Source organism: Patiria miniata, unplaced genomic scaffold, assembly GCF_015706575.1.
Source record: "Patiria miniata isolate m_02_andy unplaced genomic scaffold, ASM1570657v1 HiC_scaffold_23, whole genome shotgun sequence".
Classification (NCBI taxonomy): Eukaryota; Metazoa; Echinodermata; class Asteroidea; order Valvatida; family Asterinidae; genus Patiria; species Patiria miniata.
Genome location: NW_024037062.1, coordinates 9,585,196 through 9,608,592, shown reverse-complemented (window position 1 = coordinate 9,608,592; position 23,397 = coordinate 9,585,196). Strand labels below are relative to the sequence as shown.

The following is a 23,397-nucleotide window of genomic DNA, read 5'->3' as shown; positions in this document are numbered from 1 at the left end:
AGGCCTCTGATACGACCCAGAAAAATGACCTCAAATAACAACTGTTTAACTGGAAAATACAAGACTACCCAGTCAAGCCTTTAGCAGAGCTGTTTACTCTTTCAGTGCCCGCGAAATTTGAAAAGTGCCCAACTTCAAGCGTTTTTTTGTAATTGTTCAAAATTCTGTAAAAAAAAAAAGTAAATAAGGTTTACTCACTAACTTTGTTGTTGTTGCTCTCTGGTATATCCTTGGTACATTGGAAAGTCAATAGTAGTCACGTACATAGTGATACACCCTGAAACACTGTCCTGCACACAGGGGAATTCCGCACTTTTTGCAGTAAATACCAGTGTCAATGCTGCGCCCTCTCGCAAGAACTCAAATGAAACAAATAAATACAGGTCGTACCTGAATGAAAATGATCTTATTAGAAAGAGCGAGAGCATGCTTAATACTCTACCTCGTACATGTACGAGGTTTGGCGATTTTAAGTACGAACATTACCTTGTACATGTACGAGGTTGGCAATTTCGAACTGACAAATATACCTCGTACATGTACATGTACGACTTTGGCACCGAAAGAGTTAACGGAGTCACTCACAAGCATTGACAAGTCAACCAAGAGTCATCCTGCCTCAAATCAAATGAAATTACATTCAAACGAACCGTGACGGAGGCATCGCTCAGTTATTGCTCAATGTCCTCCTGACTTGACTTGTGATTTAACTTGCGACTGATCTGATGACATCTCTGCCCAAAACAGCGAAGTCCGGTTCTACTCTCTGCAAATCCTGGGTGTTCAAGCTCACGTTAGCTCCCCCTCCAAGTCTCTTCTCCAGTTTTTCACACTCCTCGTTGACAATCTGATCAACCGCATTCTCATCAGTCTGAATGGTAAAGGAAACAAAAGTTCCGTTCAAAACATTATTCTCTCTGTATCTCTGGTAACTGTGATTTTAACAAAAGCAACAAATTTTTTTCCATGTGATACTCCAAATGCTTGGCACTGAAAGCTTAGTTCTTTATTTTTCTGCTCCTGTAGTATTGATTGGTTATCTTCGGCTCAAATTAGGGCGCATGTTTCCAAAAAGTCGAGCACTGTGTGTTCACAACGTGTATGTTTAACTGGAACTGGTCGTAAGTGGAGAACTGGAGTAAGCGTGCACGCGCATAGACCAACGTTCCAACGCGGGATCACCTGGCATTCCTGGGCTGTTCCAAGTAAGAACAACGTACGGTATGTTCCTGATTGGAACAGGCGATGTTCCCCGGTGGAACGTTCTGAACGTTCCGACTTTTGAGACAATTCCTTATACTCCGGAAAAAAACCTGTTTTTTTAAAGTCTATTATTTACCGGACGTTATTCCCTTTCCGTTGAAATACTGACGCAAGAAAATGTGGCCAATGTGTAGTTAGGCCAAAAAAAAAAAGTCTCCGGTTTCTGGTATGCGCACGCGTCGCCGTAGCCATGCGCGTCGGCAAAATGAAAAAGTTTGTTTTTCAATGAAAGATGCTGTCTCAAAACCGCCAAACTCACTGGTTTGACTGGAATCCTGCTGCTGCACAATTTTAACGTGTTTTTAGATTGGGTTATGGTCGAGAATAAGCTTTATGTGGCCTCTCTGGACTCCCATATATTTGCACTAAGTTTAGTCGGGCACCATTTGCAGTCATCAGCCGACATTTGAAGCAAAAAATTCAGGTAAAAAAAAAAAAAGCCGCATCGCCGCACCACTTTTTGGGCAAGCTCCATACCAGAAACCGGAGACTTTTTTTTTTGGCCTTAAGTAACTTAAGTTATAGGTATAGGTTTTCCTGGCCAATTTCCCAAAATGTACATTCACTTGTGAAAGTTTGTCATTCGTTTTCGTCTGAATTGAGATTCCCTCTTAACACACGCTTCATTTTCGCTACAAGAGCATTCGATTCCATTTCAGTTCAATCAATTGATTGAGCAGCACTTTCGTTTATGTCCATTCAGATTCATTTACAAGACATCTTTTTCACTTCTAGAGGGTGATTTCAAACATTCACCATTCCATTTCACTTTAAGTTTAATGCCATCGGCACCAGATACAATTAGGGGTTTCTTTTCAATCAATTTTAAAAAGTATACTTGCGTAAATGAATGCACAGGTTAACGTAATTGGCCGTCTGTTTCTCAAAACCGATTGCACGGACAATAAAAACGATTGAACTTTCGTTGAATTGAAACGGGATTAAAGACGTGCATTCAGACAAAAATGAATGACTGATTTTCAGAAGTGAATGAACATTCTATGAAATCGGCCATGAAAACCTATACTTAAAAACTTTTGAATAATGCGCCTTGCAAAATGTGTGGCCACTTTTAAAAGTCACACGATATCTTCCTCCTGATCAAGGGTGCCTTTGGGAATTTGACTGAAAATCTTGCCGCTTAAATTGAGCATGAGCATTGCCAGTCTAATAACATATTCTGAAGAGATTTCTTTTTACCTTTTCAAACGCTGAATGACTTCCGGCACACAGAACCGCAGCGTGTTCTGCAACTCCTCTTCAGTGTCAGCTCTAGCTGGGCCAACTGATGCAGGCTCCTTGCATCTCAAGTTTGAAGATGCGATCCTCAAACCTCTGCAATTACAAAGAAATTCATGAAATTAGAAAGCACTCGGAGAGCACAACCTCCGCCAAGGATAAACAATTGCCATGTTGTTCGTTTATCCAACACGAGGAACTTTTTTTTATGAGAGTTGGCCATCACAACTTCACAAGGCCCTATTTAAGGGCTTCTCAAGGTATTTACCCTAACCGCCCTGAATACTTCAAAATATTCTTGCCAAAGCAGAGGAATTTGGAGGAATGAGATTTAATACATGGCAAAAGTGCGTTACTGATTTTGTAGGATGCACTTTGTCAAGGTCTTGGGCCGGACCTTGTGTTGTTTTTGCTCAGTCATGCATAAATATAGGCCAGGATTATGCTTGAAATCCTCTGTACTGCTGCAGGATGTCACTGGCTGCAAGCCTCAACATATTGCCAGTCACTGCCGCAGGATTTTGCAGGATTCAGGCGGTGGTCACCCCTCCACAGACCACATTCAAGAAATAATGGAGGAATTTGCAGGATTGAGGCTACATGTACAAGTACAATGCTATTTTTCCATGAGGCCAATTGAAGGATTTTGCAGGAACGAGGCTGCATCCTAGCAAAAAACCTAGGGAGTTAGGGGGATAGATACCGGTAAGTACATGTAGAAAGATAAATAATGACGTTACCTTTAAACTGGGACATATTGGAACAATTTTTAAGCAATTTAATTTTTCGGCCAAAATGAAAGAAAAAAAATCACAAGGCGGGGGTAAGCCTTACAATTTTATCAAATTTTGGACAAAAGTCTACTTTTCTGGGAACTAGCCAGAAACACTTTGGGATGCATGATGAACGTGTTTAAATACTCTGGAAATGATCATTTTAGAAGGGCAAACATAAAGGATTTTTGCAGAAAATGCATGTACATGTACATACAGTCGAGTCTCGTTAATACAAACTCGTTCGGACCTTGCCAAATTGTTTGTTATATCAACATTTTGTATTAAGAGGAACATCAGTCCCATTCATTGTGCACATAAATGCACAGTCGGGACCAAGGCTTTATGTTTGTTGTAACCAGAATTTGTATAAACAGAGTTTGTACTAACAAGAGTCGACTGTATTTCACGCAATTTTTCATATTTTCTGTACATCATAATTCTATTTAAAATGGCACGTCTGGCAAGAGAACTAAAGGGAATGCGTTCTAAGGGCCTTAGACATCTTCCTTGCAATTTTCAAGCAATTTGATTTTTCGGCCAAAATTGGAAACAAATCACAAGGGGTTAGCCTTACATTTTTATCAGATTTTGGTCACAAAGGCTTTTATCTGGAAACAACCCAGAATCATTTTAAGATACATGATCAACATATTTTAATACTCTTCAAGTTATAATTTCAGAGATGTTGGCAAATATAAAGGATTTTTGAAGAAAAAATAAAAGTTTTCACTCAATTTTACCAATTTTATGGACACCATTATTACATTGAACGGCACATCTTGGCAAAGGAAATTTGGGGACTGTGTTCTACATGTAAGGGCCCTCATGCAACTTCTTAGCCATTTTCAAGCAATTACATTTTTTTGGCCCAAATTGTAAAAAAAAAACAATGTATATTTTTATCAAATTTTGGTCAAAAATTGGCTTTTCTGGAAACGACTCTGAAACACTTAAGGATGCATGTTTAACATATTTTAATACTCCTCAAGTGATAATTTTAGAGATTTGGGCAAATATCAAGGATTTTTGAAGAAAAATTTACATTTCTCAATCAGTTTCAAAAATATCGTGCACGCAATATTTCCATTTAAGGGCACATTTGACAAGAAAACTTAATATATGGGAATGCGTTCTAAGGGCCCTCAGGCAACTTCTTGACAATTTTCAAGCAATTTCATTTTTCGGCCAAAATTGGAAAAAAAATCACAAGGGATAGGTTTTTATCAATTTTTTGGTCAAATTTGACATTTCTGGAAACAACCTACATGTAGAAACACTTTAGGATGCATGATAAACATTTATAAATAATCCTCAAGTGATAATTTCAGAGATTTGAGCAAATGTAAAGGATTTTTGAGGAAAAAACTTACATTTTCACTTCAACTGAGGGTCCGGCATTGATTCGTCACTGTCTTAGAAGTTGTGACTATTGCAGCAGAAAACGGCCCATCCAACAAAGGACACTGTTTTGTTCCTGATGTTTCCACCTCCGAGTTTGGCACAAATTCTTCAGTCCTTCAGAATGTGCCTTACATGTATATAGAGCAGGCCAGCATTATCCCCGCCAGTAAAATCATTCATTTGCACACCAGTTTTCACCGGTTGCTACATGTACGAGTTACCATTCAGCACTCCAGACTCAAGAACCATTGACTTTCAAGTAAATGGTCTAGGTGCTAGACACGACAACGTAAAACTTCCCAGATGTCGGCACGCGCCCATATGACTGGATGTCACTCAGTTGATGACGACTGTTTAATTCAAAACTGAGAATGTGTTTTCATCCATGAGATCGTCTATTTTTTCCCTCAACATAGCCACTATTTTCTTGGTCGATGAATAGGTGCGTGCCGTTGAGATCCCACTAAAACTTCCCGTAAATCTTCCCAGATGTCGGTGTGCTTGTCTGTATGACGACTAATACGTCACTCAGTTCATGTCGACTGTTTAATTCAAAACTGAGAATGTGTGTTCATCCATGAGATCGTCTATTTTTTCCCTCAGCGTGGCCACTATTTCTTGGTCGATGAATAGGTGCGTGCCGTCGAGATCTACAAGGATGAACCTCCTTCCCAGCGTCTGCTTCTCGTCCAAGTGAAGGAGGAACTGCTTCATGACGGGATCGCTAAAGTACGAAGAGAAAGTTATCACATTAAACGTGTTAAAGGGAATGTACATATCATTGGCTTTTGCTATAATTTTCAGAAATGAATTATTTGAGGGGTTAGTATAATAGATCAAATATTGTTACACTGACATGTTTGAAGTTTTGTGTTCGAAAATGCTAGAAAAATCAAGAAAAACAAAAGTGTTCAAGTAGTCTGGTTCCCTGACCCCACTAAAAACGAAATGGGTCAACTTATAGATGTTGGAAAAATGTAAGGTAATGGAACCAGTCTAGCTGGCCTGCACCTGTTCATGAACATGACTGTAACCAATAGCAAACAAAATTTGGACTGAAAAAAAATGGTAAATTTGGAGCAGTAGTTGAAAAATAGTTAGGTTTCTCCAGCGGTGGTCGGCCAACCACCGTTGGAAATTTATACAAAATACCACTTTTCTTGAAAATGACTTCATACCAGGTGCCATAATTTTAGAGGATGCTTTAGACTGTCATTTAATACCAACTTCCTAGTGAGGTATTTCGTAAAAAATTGGTAGTTTTGTTTTTCGATGTTTGCAAATGGTGTTTATTCCCTTTAATGCCTGCCTCGTTGAAAAACAGAAATTATAGTGCAACTGTGATGTCCTTTATGGTGAGCAGAAAGCTTTCTTCATGAAGTGAATTGCATACAAATTTGTCACCGACACCACGAAGTAACACCCAAATCCACTTCAGTGCTACTTCGTGAAAACCGCTATTATGACAAATCTCACTCGTGAGATACACGCGCTATCCACTCGGCCATAGGTCTTGCACAAATTTAATTCCTTTTTACTGTAGGCCTATTCGTACATGCATCAAAGAGGGCGCTTAATATCGTTTTATTTGGAGTGAAAGAAAGCCGGCTAAACCAAGCCGGCAAAATATACACCTTCCTTCTATTTTGTATTTTGTTTTGTTTTTGGTTAAATATACATGTACATATCTTTATGCAAGAGATTAATACACAACATTTTTGCATTTAGTTTGTAGCTAGAATTGGCAGACACTTAATTTAGATAAGAAGTTTTAAAATGGATATTAAAATGTGGAAAAAACTGGGGAAACATATTAAATAGCCCCTGCATATGGGGAATTCCATCCTGTAAAATAAAGATAGTGGATATTTTGCCGGAGGTAATGACGGCAAACTAACGTTTACTAAAGGTTTGCCGGCGGCAATCCATATCAGCAGAGGGCGCTGTACTCTTTAAGATTGGGCTGAATTATAAGATGTATTAAATTCCCACCAAAAGTTGTGTAGCACGTTTGGTGTAGTGGTTAAGCAAAGGCTCTACCAAGCGGGATGACTCGCATTCAATTCCGACCGCAGCACATTTATAAGTTTTTTTTATCTCATCCCCAAATAAATAAGAATATTCTTCTTTTATTATTTTAACATGTCTCAAACATTTTTTTGCAGAGTATTACATTTTCTTTTTCAGATATGTGGCTCTGGAGGATTTTTTTTAAAAGGGAAATAAAGTCTGAAATTATAAAATGGTCTGAATCCCATCTTGTGAATACAAGGTTACAACGATAATTTTGGCATGGAGCCAGACTAAAATTTGTCACCGGAAAATGTTGAAGTACAAAAAAACAGTAACTGCGCATGTTCAGTGCATATCCGGCAAACTAACGTTTACTAAAGGTTTGCCGTCTCCGGCAAAATATACACTGCCTAAAATAAATGTTATTGTTTACACGGAAACTCACACTTCACAGAGGCATGTACTGCACATACTAAAGTTTGTGCAATGATCAACATTTCTTTTGTAACTACGAACCCATCATTGCCCCGCCCCCCCCCCCCCCCAAAAAAACGTAGTGGCTATCGTTACGACAGCTGTAAAGCAATTTCCAAATACTATCGTTAAGGCATTGTAAAACACAATGCAAACGTATTCACTGCCCATGCTACCACAATGCTTTGGTAGCTCGGTTGGTACAGGCATTAGCTCAGTGAGCTTGGGACGCTGGTTCGAATCGCTGCCACGCTACACAACTTAAAAAAAAAAAAAAATGAATGGATTTCTTAAGTTTTAGGTTTGTAATCAAGTTGTTCTTTTCATTTAAGGGTAATCCTTACCTTTAGGACCCCTTTTCTATATAAGGTTAAAAGACTCACCAAAACAGTTGACTAAATGACAAACAAATGTGACATTCTGATATTTCTTGGCACATTTGAACATTTGGCATTGGCAATGACACCTCTTGAATATCAGCAGGTTTAATTTTGTATAAAAAGGGCCGGGCTTTGATTTATGAGGGGTTAAAGACGACGATGACAAACAGGAAATATATTAAAAAAGCAAGATGGCGAAATGCAAAAAAAGGTAGGAAAGTCACATTTTCTTGGAAAGTGCTTTCAAAATTATTACTAACATGAGTTTGTCTGAAGAAAAAAGACTTCTTTTAGCCAGCAAAAGTCACTGTGGTACTGGACAGTCATCTGCAAATGTCAGTTTTGAACAGAACTCGTACAAAATAGAGGTGTCCTAAAAGTAAGGATTACCCATTTAAGACTAAGTAGGCTAGATTTCATTTTCTTCCCTTTGAAATCAGAGGGTTTGGAGGATACATGTAATTTCCATGGTGCCGAGTTGGCAGGTGCCGAGTTGGCAGGTAGTGCCGAGCTGGCATGGTTGGCAAGGTGCCGAAGCGAATAACATTAACAAACTTCAAGTTCAACGGTTTTTCTTTCCCAACTGTACACATTCTTTCATTACTTACCATTCAACGAGAACGCCTTTAATCACGTTCACCATATTTCCCCAGATTTCTTTCCAAATTCGGGACTTTCAACACAAAAATCCGGTGGTTTGACGACGATTCCACATGCAACGCGTGACATCCAAAACACGAAAATACATCGGCGCATGTTAGTCTGCTCCCCTTTTTGATACAGTATCCAACGTACGCACGTTTCCTTCTACGCACCAGACTAGTATAGTACCGAGAATCTACACAGTAACTTTTGCATACAAATTTACTTCGGAACCAGTCCTGCAGTTTATGGTCTCTTTTCCAGTCGTTCGATCTTACTTCAAAGGAAGTCAAAATCTATTGAGTTACACACGTTATACGGCAGGAAAGCGTCTAGTGACGGGGGACAGGGGCGGGGCGAGGGGGGTTAAATGGTTTTTAAGTTTACCGAACACCGGGACATGGGGACGGACACTGGTATAAATCCATCGCAATATCTTTTTAATATGACTTATGAGGGCACCATTTATTGTGATGTTAGCTTCAATCTATTAATGGTCCAGCCAACATCATCCCCGCCCCCCCCCCCAAAAAAGGCCCAGAATTTTCCAAATTCTTCTTTAAAAAGCCCCAAAAGCTCACTACCAAGATTCCATTCTCATACAGTAAGACAAAAAAATATTTGAAAGTGCCAGATGGTGTTCCATTTTTCATAGTCCGACCCACCCCCAAAACCCCACCCCTCTCATTTCAAATTCCATACATCCGGAAACTTTCACTCTTCAAAACATATTTGACGACATAGGTCAACAAACAGAGACCAGTGCAAAAGGACACAATTCAAATCCAATTGGTTTTATTTACATTTCGCTCACTTCTTCTTTCCAAATTTAATATTATTAATTATTAAATGAATTAAAGTAAATGTTTTCGGGAAGAGTTAATTTTTACCTGTTGTATATTAAACGATTGAGTCATCTTTATTGATGTAGATATTGTTTCAATGTCCTCAATTTTCAGACGTCAGACAGACCGTTTGCAAACTCGACTCTAACCAACTCAACCGTTTTTTAAAAATTTATTTAATGCTTTTTTAACTGGGTAGCCCATTCAGTGGGACCCACTGGTCTCCCATGGGCCTGGGGTCCAGTAAAGAGAAGACAATGTGACGAAATTACAGTTTTAAAGGTGGGAGGAAAACCCCAGAAGAATATTCTGGGGGAAAACCTACGGAATCAATTAGGGACTGAAAACCCAATCCACATATTGGCCCAGGCGGGATTCGAACCCGGGTCACATCGGTGGAAGGCGAGGAAAGAACTACTTCAAAGCTACTTCAACCTGACTCCCCAATCGTTTACCAATTCCTCCTTTATATCAACAGACGACTTGCATATCTAGTTGAACAACGAAGGAGTTGGCAAAAGGTCGAGTTGTTGGTTCGAGTCGAGCTGGCAAACGGTCGAGTTGTCTGCATACCTTTTCAGCCGACATATACAACCATCGAAGAACCAGTTGATTTCGTTATCAGCACACAAAAGCAAGTTCCCCTCATAATCTAACACTTTATTCGCATGCAACCTTTCTAACGATAAAACAACAACTGAAAACCGAGACTGTCAAATATAGCACATCGTATAAAATTACCTGTAAACATGACGTAACAAAAAGCTAGTGATTTAAGTTTATTCAAACAAAAACACAAATGCAAATTTTATTTGCAATTATTCAACTGGTTTTTCTGATGAGGTATCTTACCACTCGGATGCTTACGATCCTATATACATAAGGCACAAGTAAATTTTCTTTCCTTTCCTTTTTCGAACTCAAGATTTTTTCGCAAATTTAGACTATTCAACAATTAGACACAGTTTATTTTGTAAAAACTGTGCAAATTAAAGTTTTTCAATCTATACAGTTGTCTCCAGAAATTAAATTTGTACAGAAATTACTCCAAAAGTTACCTATTACAAGTACTCCAACTTTTAAAGATTCATATAATCTAATGTCATCACACACATCAACTGAAAGATATGAAGTCTATTTTCTTTCTTTTTCAAAAAATTGAAACTCACTGAGGAGCAACAAGCCAGTACATTTTTTGTATTTTTTGTTTAAAAACAAAAAATACAAAAAATGTACGAGCTTGTATTCCAATATAGTGTTTAGTATTTGAGGATGTAGACTTAACTCTAGCTCCTGAAGTAGATTTGCTAGGATGTTACCTCAATCCTACAAAATCCTCCAACTGCCTCCATGTGAAAATAGCATACAGCCTCAATCCTGCAAAATCCTCCGTTATTTCTTGAATGTGGTCCTTGGAGGGGTGACCACTTGCCTCAATCCTGCAAAATCCTCCAGCAATCACTGTCAATATGTTTGAGGCAGAGCCAGTGACATCCTGGAGCAATGCGGAGGATTTCAAGTCTAATGTGGCCCTAAATTTCTGCAAGGCTGAGCATAAACAACACAAGGTCTGGCCCAAGACCGCGACACAGTGCATCGTTCGAAATCAGCTACACACTTTTGCCATATAGCCTCAATCCTGCAAAGTCCAAAAATTTTGAGGATTTTGTAGGATTCGGGAAGGTTAGGATTAAAGAAGATCTGTTCGTGTTCTTCAACAAATTTTATCACCAATCGAATTTACACGTGTATGTTTTATTTCTGAACAACTACTATGGGACAATTGAGGGCGTCTGCAACTTTCTGGAAACATGATGATAGATCCAGCGTTTAGCTCGTCACATACTTTTGAGGACAAATTTACACTGAAATGGATTCTGATTTTTAATTCTGTACCCCTTTCTAATGTTACTGCTGGTCAAAGCCTCATACGATAACTCAGAGATTCTGCAAAACCAAATCTATCAATGGTATAAAAAGTTTATCAGGCAGCAAAAAGTTTCAACATCATTAAAGGCATATAGGATCATTTGCTTTTCGTGCATTTTTTGTTCGTTCCCAGAAATAACACCACTCAAAATCCAAAGAAGAATGTTCAAAACCGAATCTGTTGAAGTTTCAGCTCAGTGGGTTTACACTATATCGAAAAAAAAACAGTGAAAAACCATGCAAAATTTTGATCAGGAAACACTATTCCGTAAATAAAACTCTTTATTTCCAAAAATCAATCAACTGACTGATCGTTGGAAATCACCTACATTTCTTGATTTCTTCTAAATGACAGCAAGCCAGATGGAATAATTTCACAGGGTGTTTAATACCAGTTACCATCTTTAATCCAAGTAAACTTTTTTTGATAATAATTTAGAAGGTAACATTTTGGAATAATGCAAATGATCCTATATGCCTTTAACCTTGCTGATGAGTCAGACTATATAACGAATTTTTGTTTGAGACCAGCGGTTGGATCTATTTCTTGCCGTAGGTGTAGAACCCCTCGCCGGTTTTTGTGCCCAGTTTGCCGTCTGCCACCTTCTTGTCCAGGAGCGGACTGGGTTCGAAGATTGGATTATCTGGGTACTTCTCATGCCATCCTGCGAAAATTCCAAAATTTACCAAATTAAAAATCGTGGCCTGTTTTTGTTGTTGAAGTTGATTCATCTTAGGCCCGTTCTAGACACTGCTACTGCCGTGCCGAACTCAATCAATGTGACTTTTTTTTTAATTCGGAACGGCGACAGCACGACGTTTAGAACCATTTGGCTCGGCGAATTCAATTCAGCACGGCACCACCCTTCGGCTAGACAGGTCTGCTGTGCTATGGTCATTCCGAACGGCAGTAGCACGGCATTTTTCCAAATGCCGTGCCATTGCCGTGCAAAACTCAGTTCAATTCGAAGTTGGGGCAAACATTTTAGGAATGCGCATTCTCACAATACCCTCTCTGGCGTCCGCATCAGGGGGAGTGAAATTGGCGCGAACAGAACTGCTTTAACCTGCCCATTACTCCAGATACATTGAGGTTCGACCTTTGCATTCAGCGTCTAGAGCAAATGCCGTGCTGTGGACCAACTATTGCCAGACTCATTTCAATTAAGTTCTGCGGGGCAGTAGCACGGCGTCTCGAATGGGCTTTAGCCACTGCAGCTAAACCTCAACTGATTTCAGACAAAATATCACAGAATCTTTCCCTGCTGTATCGAAACAGGTCAACTTGTAAACACCTACCGACTCATAAGCAGCTTGGTAAACTAGTACACGTGCCAACTCGTACGTATATTCAGGCATGCAACTGGGAATTTAGAAACAACGAGGAAACTCAAAACTACAAAAGTACTTGTGTTTTTCAATCTGTAATGAGCTCCGTGCGCTGACAAAAGAGGGCGCCCTTTTAACTAGCAACGACGTCCCATGGGTGGGACATTTCGCTGGTTGACGCGCACCGTTCCTCAGTGTGACACACGAACACCAGGGGATTTGTACTATGTACACGCAGTGGCCGCGCTTCGCGGCAAATGAATTGCAGTCAGGCAAGATGGCGTCGGTCGGTCACCCCCAACTGTACTTTCTTTGCTGGTGAGGGGGTACTTGTGAACGGAGCGGATAGCATTCATGAGAAGTCAAAAACGAGGAACTCAGCGGATCCGAGCAAAAGTTGCACACATTAAACTGTGCACTCACGGGGCCCCCTTCAATGGAGAAACCATTGTGCTTGCTATTGTACAAAGCAACTCCCCGTGAGGGATTATCTGAACAATAGCTAGCACAGTGCTTTCGCCATTGAAGGGGGCCATCGTGATAGAATTGATAGCGTGTTTGCTATCGGTCTGTAGCCAGGCGCCTACCATCAATGATGAATTTGGTGACATCAAGGCCCACATAGTCCGCTAACTCAAAGGGCCCCATTGGATAACCAGCACCTAGCTTCATCGCGGTGTCAATGTCTCTTGCCGAGGCATCACCTGGGGAGAAAAAAAACGACTACTGTCAGCGAAGCAGACATAGATCTGAAAATTGCGTTCCCCTTTTCTATTTTAAGTTTCATCCTAAAAAGTAGGTTCCTTTTCTAAATTACTATTTATCGAGCAATACAAAAGTTATTCACTTCTGAATTAAAGGGAAAAATACAACATTTGCAAACATCAAAAAACGAAATGATCAAATTATCACGAAATACCTTACTGAATTGTTAGGGACTGACAGTCTAAAGCATCCTTTAAAATCAAGGCTCCTGGTGTGCTGACATTTTTTTCAAGAAAACCTGTATTTTCCAACGCTGGTCGGCCGACCAGCGTTGGAGGAAACTGGCTTTTTTTCAAAAAGTGTTCTTAATTTTTCATATTTAATTAGTCTGACTTTTCTTTGCAATTGATTACACACCTATATGAAGGGGTACAAGCCTGCTAGACTGATTCTCTGACCTTACAATTCCCCAAAGTGTATTAATTGCTCCGTTTCATCTTAAGTGGGGCCAGGGAACCAGACTACAAGAACATGATAGGTTTTCTTGGTTTTTCCAGCATGTACAAGCCCAAAACGTGAATTAAGTTAGTTTACCAATATTTTCTGTAACATATTAATCCTCCAAATCCATTTATTTCTGAAAATTGAAGAAAAAGTAAATGTTGTACATTCCCTTTAAGACATCGACCCAAAAAAAATCGGTCCGTGTTTCGTTATTGAATTATTAATTTACAATTTGGAATGATTGCCTGCCAGACAATAGTTCCATTCACGCGGGGTAGGCTGGTTCCTGCCCTACCATCAGTATTGATAATGAACAGACTGAGAGCCAGTCTGCTTACAAAGCGGAGCTGTTTGTGCCCCCAATATAATTTTTTTGCAAAATCTTTTATCAGATGTAACAGGGACACGAAAAAAAATGGACCCCCAATTTATGGAATGATAAATATCTCACACATGCTGTATTTAAGCCAAAGCGCACCTGAGGTATTCTCAGAACTTCCCGAGTAGCACTGCCAAAATTCCCAAGATTTGATTTGATTTGTCTTGTTGATAGCGCCTCTAACACCACAGTGGCTTGAACGCGCTAAACCAGGGATCCGAATCGGCTGAATTATGGGAAAATCCAAGATCATGCATAAAATTACATAAGGATCCGATTCGGTGCGATTACGTAATTTGTGACTGGGCAGTGTTCGATGCAGCATTTGAGTATCTTTACCTCTTTCTAGAAGTCTGATAGATTCCATCATGTAGGGTACGAGTAGTCTGTTGACGATGAATCCCGGAGTATCCTGATGAAATCAAAAAGTAACATGAGATTCAAGACAAATAGGATCATTTGCTTTTCATGCATTTTGTTCGTTTTCAATGATAACACCGCTCAAAATCCAAAGAAGAATGTTCAAAACCTAACCTGTTAAAAAAGTTTCAGCTCAGTGGATAGTACACTTTTTCAAGAGAACAGTGAAAAAGCATGCAAAACCTTTTGATCACGAAACACAATTTCGTCTATGGAGCTCTGTATTCCAAAAATCAGTCAGTTGACCGATCGTTGGAATTCACATACATTTCTTGATTTCTTCTAAATGACAGCAAGCCAGACGGAATCATTTCACAGGGGTGTTTAGTACCAGTACGCTCTTTAATCCAAGTAAGCTTTTTCTTAATAATTCAGTAGGCTACTTTTGGGATAAATGCCTTTAAAGCATAATCGAAACAATGAATATTTAAAAACAAAAATTGCAAATCTTTAAAATCCATTGCATGAAAAATTGAAGAAGAATTTGAAAGAAGATGTCTTGCCAATCAACCACCGAGCTTGCAGGTCGGCTGGCTGGTTCGAATCTGAATAAGCTTGTGAATTGTGTCTCACAAGTATGACAAGCATTCGGACAACATCCAGTATAGGTATATAGTGTTTGTAAAATATGTTGGTGAAAGGCAAAACCCAACACTGAATTTACATTTCCCTGGTCCAAATTCAATCCTATTAATAGTTTGGTTGCAGTACTTGCTGCTATATCAAATTTAAATCAGCCAGCTGACCCTGGCAAGCTCGGTGGTCGAGTGGTAAGCCACTAAGCAGGAGGTCGTGGTTCGAGTCCCATCCGAGTGATTTTCTCAAAATCACTCAGGACGACACCGAGTATACAGTGTTTATAAACTTCGCCGGAGAAGGGACAAACCCAATATTGAAAAGAAGCCGCGATGGTTTATCTTTCACAACACACGATAAAATTGATCTAGTGCTTCATAAAATCGAACCTGGTCTGGTTAATATTCTTGCTATACTCACTTTGCATGCAACTGGCACTTTGCCTAACTTAACAACAAACTCTGTGAGAGTTTTAATCGTCGCTTCACTCTGTTCTGGTGTTCTGACGACCTACAAAAATATAAAAAAAATAACGATTACATGTTTTAAAGATGTACTGCCCTAGAATGCCATGGTCCACTCCAGTGAGCGACTCATGTACGATTGTGTCTCGGTTTGGACCCTGCCAGCAACATGGTGTTTGTGCCCTTGGGCGAGACACTTAACTACAATTGCCTCTCTCCACCCAGGAGTATGAATAAAGTACCCGTGAGGGTAGAGGACCGAATGTGCGCTGGTTTCGGCTGCCGCGTGGTCTCCTGGCCTGATGAACGGGGGAATAATTGTAAAGCGCTTTGAGATTGTTGATACAATGGAAAGCGTCATATAAGCATTAAAATTTTTATTTTATTTTACTTTTACCGTCCATGCCCTTCAACAAAGGATACTATTGTCCTTACATAATTTCAACTTTTCAAATAAATCACAAAGATAAACTGACCAGGTACATTGTAATAACTTTTTTTCCCAAGATAAACAAAACAAAATGGGTAGTCACAAAGAAAGGCCTGTATCATTTTCATGCACAGCTGAATATCAGGGAAACTTTAACAGACTGTGGTCAATACCCAGACCGAATGACGGCCGAAGAGAAACATTTGGCAACCTGTCCCGTTTTTGTGGGAGACAAGAACATATCCAAAGGGACATTTTTTGACCCACCCTGTATTTAACACGGCTACAATGGACAATGCAGTCCTTCTGTTTTGAGGCATGCGATCACACCCCGCCGCCATCACACGCCTAAAAGCTTCCAGAGAAGTGCAAATAATTGCACGCCCGAATCCCTCAGTACCGCACACTTCAGCATAGATTTACAGCATAATTATACTTCATAATTTGTGAAAAATGAAGTACGTCAGTGAAGAGAAAATGGTTTTATTGTAAACCAAGATGAATATTATGCAATAATATCACAGCTTAGACCATAGAATCACACACCAAGAAAAATCACTCGCCTAGAAAATCACACACCTAGAAAAATCACACATCTAGAAAAATCACACGCCTAAACAAATCCAGGTGTGCCATTTTCCAAACACCTGAGATTTTCAAATCAGAAGGACTGCAATGGACAATCAGCTGAACATTTTAGCACTATAAAGCGGTAATTATGTGAAAGCAAAAGTATACCCCCCCCCCCCATTACCTCGACGAGTTTCATAACAGGCACAGGATTGAAAAAGTGAATTCCGCCGAACCGATCTCTTCTGTCGGTACCACTGGCAATGTCTGAGATAGGAATTGATGAGGTATTGCTGGCAAAGATAGTCTCTCTGTGAAAATACAAAACAAAAACATGAAATGTTTAAAGATATAGTCCATCATTTGTAATTTGTGCATTTTGTTCGTTTGAAGCAACAAAAGTTCTCAAAATCTAAAGAAGGGTACTGAACAACTAACCTGACGAAGTTTCAGCTCAGCTTCAGCTGTATATTCCGAGAAAAACAGCATTCTAGGATCCTCAATTTCAAATCGAAAGTTGCTGAATCATGTTTTGAATTGGGCCTGAATTCAGCGTCCGAGACACGTTCTTACTGAGCCGATTGCAGCTACGCGATGTCGCGCACTGATCCATCGTGCCAATGCTTGCGCGCTTCGCCGAATAACAAAACGAACTACTAATTTAAGTTTCCTACTGTGCGTCTTAAGAAGCACCGTTGGAAAGGCCTTCTTTCAGCAAGTGACAGCTTGCCAGAAAGAATAATTTCACAGGGAGTTTAGTCCCCTTACTATCTTTCAACCAAGTATGTTTTTCAACAATAATTACGCCAGTTACTTTTCGGAAGCTGCAAATGATGGACTATAGCTTTAATTATGCATACGACAAAAAGGACTTTAAAATTGAACAGTTAAACATATATATACTTATGGTGTGTATTTACAGGTCGTACGGGAACCAGGTACCCTATTGAAGTCAAACACAGGTTCCCGTTAAAGAAACCCAACCCCAAAATTCAAATCCCGCAACTTTTGCGAGCGTCATCTGTCGCTCGTTAAAATGCACATAAACTTGAAATCTGTTTTGATTTAAGACGCACCGTAGGAAAATTTAAATTAGTAGTTCGTTTTGTTATTCGGCGCAGCGCGCGCAAGCATTGGCACGACGCACAGGCGCGCGGTTGCTATAATTCGTCGGATCAGTGCGCGACATCGCGTATAGCTGCAATTCAAAACAATTCAAAACATGATTCAGCAACTTTTGATTGGAAATTGAGATCCTAGAATGCTGTTTTTCTCGGAATATACAGCTGAAGCTGAGCTGAAAGTTCATCAGGTTAGTTGTTCAGTATCCTTCATTAGATTTTGAACACTTTTGTTGCTTCAAACGAACAAAATGCACAAATTACAAATGATGGACTACATCTTTAATAGTGAATAATATAAAGCAGTCTACAAATTAAATATTTATGTAACAATTGTTGCACAAATAAAGTTCATAAACTTACGCAGGGGCTACTTTGTCAAGTTGGCTGAACAGCTCTTGTTTGACTTTGACGTTTTCTACGATGGCTTCAATCACCAGATCTGTCTTTGCTACGGCGGCTAACGCATCTGTGTTTACGTCAATGAGAGACATTGCATTCTTTGTGAATGTTTCAGCTGCCTGTAGTAAAAAGATAAGAGCACAATTTATGAAAAATAAACAGGGCAACAGATCAAATGTGATACAAATTTACAATTACATTAGTGTTGGGTTTAAAATCCGGATACTTTAATATTCGGTTTGAATTCCACTACTCGGTTTGGATTTTGGAAACCGGATATTCGAAACCAAGCTTAAAAAAAATTAGGCCTTCCCTTTTTTTCATGACACAAGCTAAAGTCAAAAACAAACTGGAACATCCCCCAATTTGCTCAACGGTCTCTGATTGTGACTGCATTCACTTGCTAGTTGTCTCCTCGGTTCATGAATAGTAATAATAATAATAATAATAATAATAATTTGGGAGGCTAATCATCCTTACTCGCAGCTGGTATGCTGAATTGCGAAGGACGCGGCTACAACGTGGTCGGGCCGCTGGCACGTAAAGGCGCCTATGGCTGCCGGCCACATCGACCCATATATGACCACGGAGCACAGCCTGAGATCGAAAGTGTTGATTTTTCCGGAGGGAGGAAAACCGGAGGGCCCGGAGAAAAACCCTCGTGGCACAGGAGAGAACCAACGCACAACTCTACTCACATGCGATCCGCGGCCAGGATTCGAACCGTGGTCACCTTGGTGAGAAGCGAGCGCTTTACGCACAAGCCACCCATAGCCTGCCCATTCGTCGGATCAGAGAGTTCCCCCCCCCCACCCCACTTTTTTCAACATTACATCTCTCAAGTGTTTTTTAAATGGAATATACAACATTTCCTTTTGCCGCAATTTTCAGAAATACATGGATTTGGAGGATTGGTATGTTATAGCAAATATGTTAAACTGCCTTTTTCTTCTTCACTTTTTGGGCTTGTAGATGCTGGAGAAACCAAAGAAACAAATCATATTCTTGTAGTCTGGTTCCCTGACCCCACTTAAGATGAAACTGAGCAAATTATAAACTTTGGGGAATTGTAAGGTCAGAGAATCTGTCTAGCAGGCTTGTACTCCTTCACAGGTGTGTAATGTGTAATGTGCAAAGAAAATGCAGAATAACTCAATTTGAAAAAGTAGGAGCACCTTTTGGGAAAAAGCCAGTTTTCTTCAACGCTTGTCGAAAAATACAATTTTTCTTGAAAATGTCAGCGCACTAGGAGCTACGATTTTTACAGGATGCTTTAGACTGTCATTCCCTAACAATCCAGTAAGGTTTTTCGTGATAATGTGATCATTTCGTTTTTTGATGTTTGCAAATGTTGTATCTTCCCATTAAAGGGAATATACATGATTGGCTTTTGCTGTAATTTTCAGAAATGAACTATTTGAGGGGTTAGTATAATAGATCAAATATTGTTAGACTGACATGTTTGAAGGTTTGTGTTCGAAAATGCTGGAAAAAAACAAGAAAAACAAAAATGTTCAAGTAGTCTGGTTCCCTGACTCCACTAAATATAAAATGGATCAATTTACAGATGCCGGAAACTTGTAGGGTAATGGAACCAGTCTAGCCGGCCTGCACCCGTTCATGAACATGTAACCAATAGCAAACAAAATTTGGACTGAACATGCTGAAAGAAAAATGGTTAATTTGGAGCAGTAGTTGAAAAATAGTTAGGTTTTTCCAACTGTGGTCGGCCGACCACCGTTGAAAATTTTTACAAAAATACCATTTTCTTGAAAATGACTTCACACCAGGTGCCATAATTTTACAGGATGCTTTAGACTGTAATTTACCAACATCCTAGTAAGGTATTTCGTAAAAACTAGGTAGTTTTATTTTTCGATGTTTGCAAATGTTGTATATTCCCTTTAAAGGCTCAGCTGTCATCCGGTTCGTTAGTGTGACGTCACCTCCAGCACTTTCTGCATGATTGGAACCGGAAGTTAACGCAGCTCGAGCGTTTGTAGCCAATGGGCGCTAGTAATCAGTGGTGCGCGCGCGTGTATGACGTTTTCACTAACGAACCGGATACAGTCCTGCAAACTATGCCAAATCATTTCATGCGGCACCTCACTCGTCACTTTTTGCTGGCGTGACTGTGAGCTGGATGGGAACTTCCGGTGAAATCGGATAACCGTTATTCGGTTTGAAAAAAAAAATTAGGATAACCGGATTTTTGAAATGTCAGATTTCTCCCAACACTAAGGCAAAAAAAAAAAATAAGTTGGTCTCTGGTCAGCGCGCGCGTCGATTTTAATCATGCGCGTCGATCTTTTTTTTTCCAAAATGTTCCGCGGTAGCTCCAACAGCGCCCTCTATTTCCGCACCTCCTCAATTTTTTTTACCAAAGAGCACCAAGGAATGGGAAATTGCACCAAGGCAAATGATCGAAAGCACCAAGGCAAATTATGGAGGACACCAATGTACATGAGGTGACCAAAAAAGCAAAATAGTACCCCACCTTGTCTGTACAATCCAAGCTTGAAGAAAAAAAAAAACCAAAAAAAAACCAAAAAATAAAAAGCCGCGTGGCCGCGTCAATTCCGGAACTTTGGTCTGACCAGAGACCAAATTTTTTTTTTTGGCCTAACACACACGTGGGCATCATTTAAAAAAAAAAGCGATTAAACAAAGAAATTGGCTGGGTCGGGATTTGAATCTGCGACCTTCAGATTATCGTATCGGTAGACGCAAATCCCGACCACGTACTGACACATGCACTGATGCATGCAAACATCAACCGTACCCATAGAGCTATATTAAATTACTAGAGCGCTAACTCTTCATTCTTGCGCGCTGAGAAGCTTTGAAGCCGTCCTGGGCGCAGACATTTTGAAGTTATGTGCGTGTTTGTAGAGCACAATCAAAATAGAAGGATTGAATTTTGAAAGCGCACTCTAAATGCAATGCACAACTTAAGCATCTGCAGGGCGAAAAGCATCTGCAGCGAATACGCGCACGGGTGGCACTGTTTGCGTAGAGCAAAATGACACGCTCATTTGCTGATCGTGCGTTTCAGTTTTCGGCGTTGGTAACGCACCGGTATGGAATACAAACGCAGATATGCAAATAGACGTACAAAATACGTACACAATTTCTAGTTCTCCATACATGTAGGTTTGTGCACAAACATAGATGCGCCCATTAGGCATCACTTTGTACATATGAGTTAGCGCTCTAGTAATTTAACATATAGCTCTTTGACCGTACTGCACATGCACTTCCTCGCTTGAAAGTGAAATTCCCAACCAACACACCCAACTTGGGCTTGTAAAACTTGCAATCAGTGCATGTCGAGCATTCGAATATCCAACCGAATCCAAATTCGAACAATCAAATACTGAATTATTCAACAGCGCACAACACTAGCTAGAACTGCAATATTGATGTTACGCCCCAACTACGTCATTGTCCCAACTAAAGTCCATTCCAACTACAGTTAGGATCGTCCCAACTGACATCAGGCATTCCCAAACTATTGTTGGAACTGTCCCGATAGTTGGGACCATTGCTACATTTGTATAGTTGGGACGGAACACTGACAACAACCAAACAAACCTTAGCATCTTCCCCAAATTTCTTCTTTGCGACTCTGGCCAGACTCCGCTCTATCGTCAGTCTGGAGTGAGCAAGGATTTCCTCTGATTGGTCGACCACGGTCACATGATGTCCTGTCTGGGCGGCAACCTGCACACAAATTAATTTGAAAACAGAATAGGAAAATTTAAAAGCAATGTCACCTTTATCCTGTAATTTTGAGGGGAAATTTGGAGAAAGACTAGTCTGAAATGACTGGATGATTTTTTACCATGTTTACAGGGTAACTTAGTAGATCATGACCAGGTAGGCCTTAACGTCTATTGTAAGACGGATTTCATGATCCCCCGGCATTGTGCGTCAAGAGTACGTCAAAAGTGCATCATGTTGTCCACATCTGTGACACAGTTATCTCTTCAACATTTGGCTTAGCTGGATAATGTCATGGTTTTGAGGCTCAGCTGGATGTCATGGTTTTGAGATCGGAGGTTGTGATCGTAAGTTCAAAACCATTTTTTCAAGGCAGTGTATATTTTGCCGGAGACGGCAAACCTTTAGTAAACGTTAGTTTGCCGGATATGCACTGAACATGCGCAGTTACTGTTTTTTGGTACTTAAACATTTTCCGGTGACAAGTTTTAGTCTGGCTCCATGCCAAAATTATCGTTGTTACCTCGTATTCACAAGATGGGATTCAGACCATTTTATAATTTCGGACTTTATTTCCCTTTTAAAAAAAATCCTCCAGAGCCACAAATCTGAAAAAGAAAAAGTAATACTCTGCAAAAAATGTTTGAGACATGTTAAAATAATAAAAGAAGAATATTCTTATTTATTTGGGGATGAGAAAAAAAAAACTTAAAAATGTGGTGCGGTCGGAATCGAACGCGAGTTATCCCGCTTACTAGAGCCTTTGCTTAACCATTACACCAAACGTGCTACACAACTTTTGGTGGGAATTTAATACATCTTATAATTCAGCCCTATTTTAAAGAGTACAGCGCCCTCTATTGATATGGATTGCCGCCGGCAAACCTTTAGTAATCGTTAGTTTGCCGTCATTACCTCCGGCAAAATATCCACTATCTTTTTTCAATTTGTTTTCTTTTCTAATAGTAATTTGCGACTTTGGAGGATTTTTTTTAAAGGGAAATTAAGTCAGAGTTAATCATAAGGTTCGAATTCATTTCTCTTTTTTCCTTTAGTTTATACATTTTGTTCTCATGTTTTTATTGAAGTAAAGGGAGTGCCAAATAAAGTCCAAACATCTCACAGCGTAAACAGTAAACCCCATTCGCTTATGTCGGAAAAAATGTTGCAACCTGATGCCACTTCCGCGATTGCGTACAAAGTCTATCGTGTCTATGGAGAGTCAAGACTCAAGACAATTTTCTAAGAAGTATTTCCTAACAAAATTGGAAATGTTTCGGTCCCAGATTCATGGCTTATCATCATTTTTGCAATGAATGACCTTCATTCAATCTTCATTTGAGAATGAGATGATTTATGAAGAAAAAAAGTGGCGTCAGGTTGCAACATTTTTCCCCTTATGTTGTTTGGGGCGGGCCGGGCTAGACGCGATCGGTGGACCACACTATGTACACGCCGCATGCTCACCGCCGGCACAGCCCGCCTGGCGTCGGTCATGCCGGCCCCGGCATCTTACGACTTACCTGCGCAATTCCCGCACCCATTTGTCCGCCGCCGATGACCGTTACGTTCTTTATGGCTGCCATCCTCAACGCAGAGGTGGTCAAACCCCTGTGTATCACCTTTGTGACAAAAGACATCGTCTCAATTCCGCTGATTTCTCTTGCAAAATGAAGTGAATTTCTCACGAACTTGGAAAGCAAAGTTTGCACGTTCCCTGTCGACTCAGTTCAATTCGCTGAATATCGTGTCAAAGGTCAACGTACCTAGCCGGCTAGGTAGCCTTTATACCAGGCTTGTGTAGCTTGACCT

The 23,397-nt window shown here is 40.0% G+C and overlaps 1 protein-coding gene and 1 long non-coding RNA gene across 2 annotated transcripts; both read right to left on the bottom strand.

The window, feature by feature from the left end:
* Positions 1–623: 623 nt before the first annotated feature.
* Positions 624–5,229, bottom strand: LOC119731479. Its single transcript, XR_005271451.1, has 3 exons — positions 4,649–5,229; positions 2,464–2,598; positions 624–871 (listed from the first exon to the last, which is right to left on the bottom strand). It is a non-coding gene; the product is annotated as an uncharacterized LOC119731479 (long non-coding RNA).
* Positions 5,230–9,672: 4,443 nt separating this feature from the next.
* Positions 9,673–23,346, bottom strand: LOC119731206 (hydroxyacyl-coenzyme A dehydrogenase, mitochondrial-like). Its single transcript, XM_038204284.1, has 8 exons — positions 23,109–23,346; positions 21,457–21,585; positions 17,824–17,981; positions 16,524–16,650; positions 15,296–15,385; positions 14,219–14,291; positions 12,879–12,995; positions 9,673–11,627 (listed from the first exon to the last, which is right to left on the bottom strand). Exons 1-8 carry the CDS (start codon positions 23,223–23,225, stop codon positions 11,503–11,505), a joined length of 936 nt encoding a protein of 311 aa, XP_038060212.1. The 5' UTR covers positions 23,226–23,346; the 3' UTR covers positions 9,673–11,502.
* Positions 23,347–23,397: the final 51 nt, after the last annotated feature.

What these genes read in the sequence shown, in the direction of transcription:
- LOC119731206 (XM_038204284.1), bottom strand. Translation starts at nt 23,225, where the DNA reads ATGTCTTTTGTCACAAAGGTGATACACAGGGGTTTGACCACCTCTGCG. An exon ending in AATTTGGGGAAGATGCTAAG is followed by an intron (nt 17,982 to 21,456) that starts GTTTGTTTGGTT and finishes TTTTTACTACAG; the next exon opens with GCAGCTGAAACATTCACAAA. An exon ending in CTGTTATGAAACTCGTCGAG is followed by an intron (nt 15,386 to 16,523) that starts GTAATGGGGGGG and finishes ATATTTTTGTAG; the next exon opens with GTCGTCAGAACACCAGAACA.